Source organism: Rhea americana, unplaced genomic scaffold (genome assembly GCF_003343005.1).
Source record: "Rhea americana isolate MKP2758 unplaced genomic scaffold, rheAme1 scaffold_369, whole genome shotgun sequence".
NCBI lineage: Eukaryota > Metazoa > Chordata > Aves > Rheiformes > Rheidae > Rhea > Rhea americana.
Genome location: NW_028186500.1, coordinates 82,233 through 90,312, shown reverse-complemented (window position 1 = coordinate 90,312; position 8,080 = coordinate 82,233). Strand labels below are relative to the sequence as shown.

Below are 8,080 nucleotides of genomic sequence, written 5' to 3'. Positions count from 1 at the left end.
TCCCTCTTCATCTCTCTCCTCAGATCAGTTCTGCAGATGGGATGGCAGTGAGAGCACACCACAGTCAGGAATGACCAGCCAGTGTCTCAGTCCAGAGGCTCTCCCAGTTCCTGTACTGCTGTGACAGCTGCTCACCTGCGTACCTCACCTCAAGATCGCTAACCGTGTAGCATTATGACAGGAGAAGCATCTCCCACGGAACTGCAGACTTAATGTCATCTCACATTTACAAAGAAAACAGAAGGGAGCAACGCTGACAAATGTGTCAAGAATGGAGCAATCAATGCAGGAGCAAAGTTTCAAATATTTTACGCATCCATGCACTCCCATCTCCCCAGGGAAGGCTGGCATTTCTGAAAATCCAGCTCTGCCTTACTGGGAACTAACTCCAGTACTTTTAATTCTTCCGTCTGCTTTTGGCCACCCACTGACAGCTTTGGGGTTTAAAAATAAAAGTTGATGATAGCCACATCGCACCTCTCTTCCTGCATGCTGTGCGAGGGCTTAATTCATCATAGTACTTTAAACACAGAAGTAAAATGGTGAAGTCAGTACTGAAGCTTACAAACAGTTCCAACCACATATAATGCAGGTAGCATCTCAGTCAACAGGATATCATCCCTTCTCACTGCTTCATTTATATCAAAAGATAATGCAAAGTATTTAGAGAGAGGTGTGCTTTGAGTGTCAGTGTTACCCTTTTTCAGGTGCGAGTATTTGCAATCACAGCACAGATGAACTTTTCCTAAGAGTAAACTCAGATGAAATGAAACACTCTCCTGTTGATTGCAAAAGCCAAGTTATTTCCGTATCAATAAATGCATCATCCCTAGAAAACGAGCAAGAGCTGAAAATAGAGGCTTACCAGCAAAAAGTCCAAGGCACTTGCATTCTAGCAGCCATTTTTTGTTTTATTATTTAAAGTTAAGAGCGCTCATCAGCTCACAAACTAACAAATTCCATATCCGCAGTTTAGTTCAAATTTCAGCCAAAAGGAGGGGGAAAAAAATAGAACACAGCCAAACTAACTCTCCACTTTATGCCTTGATAAAAGTTAAACCTCCTTGCTTTATAAATAAAAGTTATAGTTAACACTGCAAAAATGTAACCGCAGATCTACAGTATCTTTAATGGGCAGAGAGCATTGGATTATTGAGGTTTATGGATATGCTGGCTTATAAATACAAGTATAGAAGCTTCAGTAGCATATAGTGCATGGCTGTTCATCAGGCTTCTGCTCTCCCAGTCTTGACCTTTTCTCAAAGCTCAGAGGCAGCTGCTTCACCCTCAGCTATGCTTTCCACTCTGCCTGGGCCAAGAAATGAGCCACAGGCTGCCAAAGCCCAGTCGCTCCGGCTGCAAGAAGATAAACTGCTGGCACAGCATCATGTTTACCAACACCAACTGTTTACCACCAAGAAGGGCTCTGTTAATAGAGGCAAATACCTACCCTGAGACTATGGATTTAAAGAGAAAAACAAGTTGGGTGAAGACCCTAATTAAGCAAAGGAGCTTGCTCACACGTAACCAAATGATATTTCAGTTTCAATCCTTGAGGTAGTACCATCCTCAGTAAAGTTACAAAAAGAATCAAATGCCAGAAATCAGAAGTTAACAACCCATTCCAGGAAGGTTTCTGGAACAGGATAATTCACAGAACTCACTGAGTTGGTACTAATAAACCTTAGAAGACGAAGAAGGCACCTTTAACTTCATTTCTTCTTTGCTTCTTCCTTCAGACCACCCTCATGCAAACATGCCACAAACATTCACTTGCTCTAATAATCACCCAAGCACCACCCACGCTACAAGTACCTCCCATCCTGGAAGGACTTGCAAGAGCACATCTGCAAAGATGGTTCAAAGTGCATTGGCTTGGCTCCAAAACCTAGCCATATCCATTCTGTACAGTTCAACTTGAGTTCTTGCTGAGCTTTGAAGCTAAAGGACCTCCATCGGGGGAAGAGAGTTAACTTGTGCAGAATGGCCAAGGTAAAGGCCTGAACTCCACATTAGTATCTTGTTTTTAAGTTTGCAGGTTTTCTCCCCATTCATACAAACCAACATCTATTGACGAAACTATATAACCAGAACTGACCTTACTATATCTTAGAGGATTGAAGAAGTCTTGCAGCATAGATAGGGCCTGGCTCTAAAAGAGAAAAAATAACCAGCTTTATGCACAATCATTGAAATCTCAGGCCTTTAACACCACTTGCTACTTGGCCAACCAACCAAAGAAAAAAAAAAAGTCCTCAGCATACCCAGCCCTACTGCCATGCAAGGCAACTACCTCAGCAGAGCACAAGCCACTCGGCCATTATACTGAATCTGTAAAGAGGGCAGGGGAAGAATTAGTTGGAAGATATTTTATTCCTCACTTATATTCCTATCTGTTCAGTACTTGGGACAGGAAGGGCTAGAGCACGTTTGTGTTGTGTAGCTGCTCCAAAGCATAACAGCTGAGTTAATCCAGCACTAATGGGAGAGGCAGAAGGTCCCAAGGATCTGCATTTTCCTTCCTCCTCAGGACAAGTCGGTTGGCATGGGAAAGGGCAGGGGCTGCAGCCTTCTCTGGATACAGTGCACTGCAGATGGTATCTGGTACGTGAAGGTGACAACAGTGAGAGATAKCATGAGCTCTAGTGCTTTCTCCTCCTCCCCTACCCCTGCACATGCCAGCTTGATGGTGACAGATGAGGACAAAGCCTGCAGCCCGTCTCAGCACAACGAAGGCCTTCAGCACCTTGACAAGAATGGTCTGAGATCTCAGGCTGCACTACCTCTTCAGTGTAAAACAGATCATAGGAAAGGCTGGGGACTTCAGCTCTCCCACTCTAGTGCAGTTCTATGAAGGCTTCCAGCTCCTCAGGGATGAAACCCTTGTAGGGAATCTTGTGCTTGTCCAAAGCACGAGCAGCAAGGCACTGGAGGGTGATGTAATTGAAGGGCTGCATCATGCTCTTGGTGAGCAGCTTCTCATCCAGCAGCTCATACGCAGTCTGCTTGAAGGCATTGGTGGCATCCATGTGGGCTCCAGCCTCCATCAGAGCACTCATGATGAGCGGGCAGTTGTTCCGGGCAGCAACATGCAGAGGAGTGTTGTTGTCATAGTCACGGCTGTCTGGGTCAGCCCCACACTCCAGAAGCAAGTTCACAACATGGAGCGATGGGAACTTGCCAACTGGGTAACGTCCCACTGTTGTGGTATCCTTGTCCACAGCCATATGCAAAGGCGTGAAGCCATTCTTGGCCCTGGGGCTGCACTTCAGCAGGCGGTAGATAGTCTGACGCTTCTGGTGTTCCTGCTCTGGTGTGCACTCCACCTTCTCCAGAAGGAAGACCAGGTGGAGGATAATGGCCAGCGTCTTGGTGAACTGTGCCGAGTCAACTACAGGGTCCTTGCCATGCACAAGTGCTCTCTCCACCTCCCGGACCCCTTTGCTCAGTACTCCCATGAGGTCAGAGAAGCCCAAGTGGGTAGCTAAAGTGCCTTTGGAGCGGTCCTGAAGCACATAAGAGAAAAGCTCAGCAAAAGAAAGGAAGCTACTGGCAGTCATAGGGCTGAGGGGCTCCAAGTTGCCTTGCTGCATGTCCAGAGCATACTTCCACAGGTTAATGCAGCGTTCAAAGTTGCCAGAATCAGCATAGACTGCCCCTCGGTAACGGATGTAATAGGAAGTGTCTGGGTGAGAAGGACCCAAGATGCGCTCTCTAATCAGCAGTGCCTGCATGCGCATCTCATCTGGATCAGTGATCAAGGCTTCCAACTCCTCCAGTGAGCTCACTTCCCGTGAGTAGTCATATGCTAACACCAGCTGCCGGGGCTCAGGTTTTGGCAGGTACTGCCCACCCTCACACCGAAGCTCCATTGCCTTTCGCCAGTACTTGTGGGCTCCCAAAAGGTCACGTTTCTTATCTACAAACGTGGCACCCAGCAACTCCAGTGCTTCCACAGCAGCTTCTCGAGTGCAGAACACGTTAGGGACCTGCTGTTCATCCTGACTGCAAGCTGAGGCACAACATCTCCCATGTCCCTCCTCAGTACAGCACTGAGGAGATTCCTGGTCAGCACTGCAGCATCTCTGATGGCCCCTGCCTGATGCACAAGTCCCATTCTGATTCCCTGCAACTTCCTCTTCCTCCTGCTGCAGCCCMCCCTGGATGAGGTACTCTACAATGTTGGTGTGACCGGTAACGCTGGCAGCTAGCAGAGGAGTCATGCCGTAGCCATCCTTCTCCATGCGGGCTTTGGAGCGGAGCAGTAGCTGCAGGATCTCCAGGCTGCCAGACTCAGCGCAGTCATGCAGGGCAGTATTCCCCTTCACACTCCGGCGGTTGACATCGGCCCCCTTCTCTAACAAGTAACGCGCAATTTCCCGGTGTCCTTTGTAGCAAGAAATCATCAAGCAAGTGTGTCCGTGCCGGTTGGCTACTTCCAGGTCAGCACCACGCTCCCCTACCAAGTAGCGCACGATCTCCAGGTGCCCATCAAAGCAAGCAGCCCGCAGCGGCGTGGAGTTGGTCAGCGTGGTCTGGTTCACCGACGCACCGTGATCCAGCAGGCTACGCACCACCCCCAAGTGCCCAGCAGCAGAAGCCGCCCACAGCGGCGGGGCCCCCTCGATGGTCTCCCCATCGAAGTTGACAGAGCCTCCCTCCTCCACCCGGGCACCGCAGTGATCCAGCAGGTACTCCACCACCTCCAGGTGCCCGTGCCGGGCAGCGATCAGCAGCGGGGTGCTCCCTCCGCCAGGGCCGTCGCCCCCGCCCGGCCCCGCCGTCAGCGCCTCCAGCTCCTCCCGGCTCCGGCTGCCCAGCAGCTTCTGCAGCAGCTTCAGCTTCCCATCGCGGGCCGCGTTGTACACGGCCGTGCGCAGGTCCATGGCGACGGGGGCCGCGGCGACCGCACCGGCCACCTGCTGGCCATGGACTGGCTGCTCCTCCAAGCCCCCAGCTCGGCCCGGGGCAGGGGAACGGCGAGGCGCGGCCGCCGGGGAAGCGGAGCCCTGCGGGGCCGCGGGCGCAGCCACAGAGACGCCTCTCACCCCGGCAACGCCAGCAACCTTCACTCCCTTCGCCCAGCCGCCATCTTAGGTTGTAACGCGAAACAAAATGGCGCCCCGAAGAGCACGGAGGGGGCGGGGTGGGAGGAGGACGCTGGGAAATGTAGTTTAACGCTTCGCCGCCGCCCCGGCCGTCAGGGAGGGACGAGCGTCCCGACGCCTCCGTTTCCCAGCAGGCAGCGGTAAAGCGGGGCCGGCGGAGTCCTCAGGAGGTGCCGGTGTCCCGCGCGAGGCCTCCTGGGAAATGTAGTCCTTCCACCCCCCCCGGCATCCCCTTCCCGGGGAGCATGGGGGTGCCGGGACCGCATTTCCCAGCGCGCCCTGCGCGGCGCGGCCGCCGGCGGGTCGCCGCGGGGGCTCCTGGGGAGGGGAGCGGGCCGGCGCCTCAGGGCTGGCGGGGGGTGTCGGGGCTCGTCCCGTCCTCGGACACCCGAAGCGGCCGAGGCGAGACCTGGCGCGGTGCCGCCTCCGCCCTTCTGCGGCACCTCCCGGCTGCCCGGGGCCGACGGGCGAGCTCGTGGCGCCCGGAGGGCTGCAGCGGGCCCTCACGGGGAGCGGGAGGGTGCTGAGCTGCTCCCCGCCCCTGGGCGCCCTCGAAGCCCGGGGTGGGTGGGTGACCCGAGCTCTCAGTTCCTGTGTAAGGCAGTTATGACTTTTTTTTTTTTTAACCTTCATTTTTCTTTCCCCCTACAACTCTACAAGATGAGCAAATTTCATTTGAGGTTTTATTTTAATTCAATTCCTTGAAACAGTCGAAGCTGAAATTACAATAGTTGTGCAGTGTGTTAGTGCATTAGTCCGATGTATTTTAAAAACGGGAGTGTGGTGGTTKTAATGAATCATTTCGGTAAAGTATTTTAAAGTTTACATTTTTTTTTCTGCCAAGGACAATGTTGTCTCGAGGTAGTAAACACTGTGCTGTCTGTAGCAGCAAACATGACTCAGTTCCCATTGATCCCTGCCGTGTGACAAGATGTACAACTTTTTCCATTCCTGAGTTAAAAAAACATGATTGGAATAAGGAAAAATATTTCATGCAGTAACAGCCTAGCTTAGATTAGCAAAGCTTTAGTTACCAGATCCTATTTTTAGGGCATAAGTTCAAATTTAAGCGGCTCTAATCTTCATATGGGGAATTGGCACAGAGTTTCTCCTGTTGTGTTTTATTTATAGCTGTTTCTTCTCCTTTCCAGGCAAATAATATTAGCCTTGTTATTTCCATTATTATTATTCAGTCCATCATTATTATTATTCAGTCCATCCGTTTAGGTCCTGTCTGGAATTACCTAGGATTATCTTGCTAATACATGTTGCCTTCACACAGAATATCATTTTTGTTGCTAAGAAACTGCTTTTGCATAGCAGACAGYGTGGGCCTAATTTTCACTTCAGCAGCTGTTAAAGTCAACGGGAGCAGCAGGTGCTCATTGCTCCTGAGAGCCAAAGCCAAAGTGTCCGTGGCAGAATTCCCACACAAGGTTTGCCTCTGCATGYGGCTGTGCCATCCGTGCGTGCCATGCGCTCAGAGCCCGAGCAGCGTCACACTTGGAAAGAAAATGAACAAAGGTGCCTGAGCATCTCTAGTGAATGCATGTTGTGCAAGTGTAGTTTCCTTCATGCCAAGACAAGAAAATTGKCTGTGTGCTCTGGAATATACTTGGTATTTGAGAGTATTTCTATGTTCCTGGTGCGCACAGATGTGTGAATATGCGCCTAAGTTCACAAGCTGAAAACTGTTCTTGTAAGTAAATAACTGTCAGCAAAGAGTTCGGGCACATATGGTCCATGTTTAACATTAACATGTGAGCCTTCCTCTGTGTGTCTGTGCGCAAATAGCTAATTATGTATGAATATCTAACAGCTGACGCCTGAATGCATGAGCACGGTGTATGTATATATGTGTGACTGTGTGCATGGGTAYGTGTAAGCATGTCTGTATCCATATGTATGAATATCCCATGCATGAAATCCCCAGCACTTGGGCTGTTTTACGTTGCAGGTCAAGGCACAGACACAAATACTGACATTTCCTCTCCCCGCTGTCTCTTTCGTGTTGCTATGGTGATCAAATGTACTCACACTTTTATCTGAAGTATCTATTAACTAAAGCTTCATAATAATTTTCCTTCCTTGCAATGCATATGGAATTCACAGGAACACCAAGTAGGCTTTTTAGGTCCCATACTTTCTGTCAGAGCCTGCTCCCAATTCTTGGATGAGCCATCAGAAATATCACAAGGTAAAAAGGCAGCTGATGAAAATATTTTTTTTCCCATGAATAAAGAAATTGCTTATTACTAAGAAACCTTGAGCATGAAGAGCACGAGAAGCAGGGTCACAAAGGCATCTCGCTATGGATTCAGAGGCACAGATATGAAACATAATTGAGCCTCTGTACCAAGGGCTGCCTCACYCCCAGCCCAGCTGTAAAAGGATTGTTTGGTCTGGGAAGTCAAAGACAACTGAAGATGGTGCCAGCTGCGTTGCTTGCCTGAGACTGATGTGCTGTAACAGCATTAGCCTGAAAGGTCAGGGACAGAATTTTGTTTGTGAGAGGGGCAGAAACTGGTGAAACTCTTGATTCTCCCTGATCTCATTTCCTTTGTCACATTGGTTCTTCTGCTTCCTTTGGCTCCTCTTACTGAGGACACCAGTCAATGTGTAACACCTTCTCTAAATTTGTGACTGAATTGAGCATCACTGTGATGGACAAGCTGCTCTTCGTCGTACACAGGGGCACTTCCAGGACAGAACTCAAGCTACCGCTCCTTCTCAGAGAAGCTGCCAGGAAACCTTCATTTGCAGGTTGCTAATGCAGACTGGATTTGAACACATGAATTAGCAATCAAGAGCTCAAAACAATCAGGTCCCCCATCTAAAGAATATGTCCTCCACAGGGCCCTGGAGACTCCTATGAAGGTTTTGTAGGGTAATGCAGATAAAGCCCCAGCCTGTATTCTGAGAATATACAGGGAAATTAAATACCCACTGGAGAAAGAGAAGATAAAAAAAAA

General features: G+C 49.9%; 1 protein-coding gene across 1 annotated transcript; it reads right to left on the bottom strand.

Moving 5' to 3' along the window:
- Positions 1 to 890: 890 nt before the first annotated feature.
- Positions 891 to 5,099, bottom strand: FEM1A (fem-1 homolog A). Its single transcript, XM_085312616.1, has one exon. The coding sequence runs from the start codon at positions 4,884 to 4,886 to the stop codon at positions 2,838 to 2,840; it is 2,049 nt and encodes a 682-aa protein (XP_085168742.1). The 5' UTR covers positions 4,887 to 5,099; the 3' UTR covers positions 891 to 2,837.
- Positions 5,100 to 8,080: the final 2,981 nt, after the last annotated feature.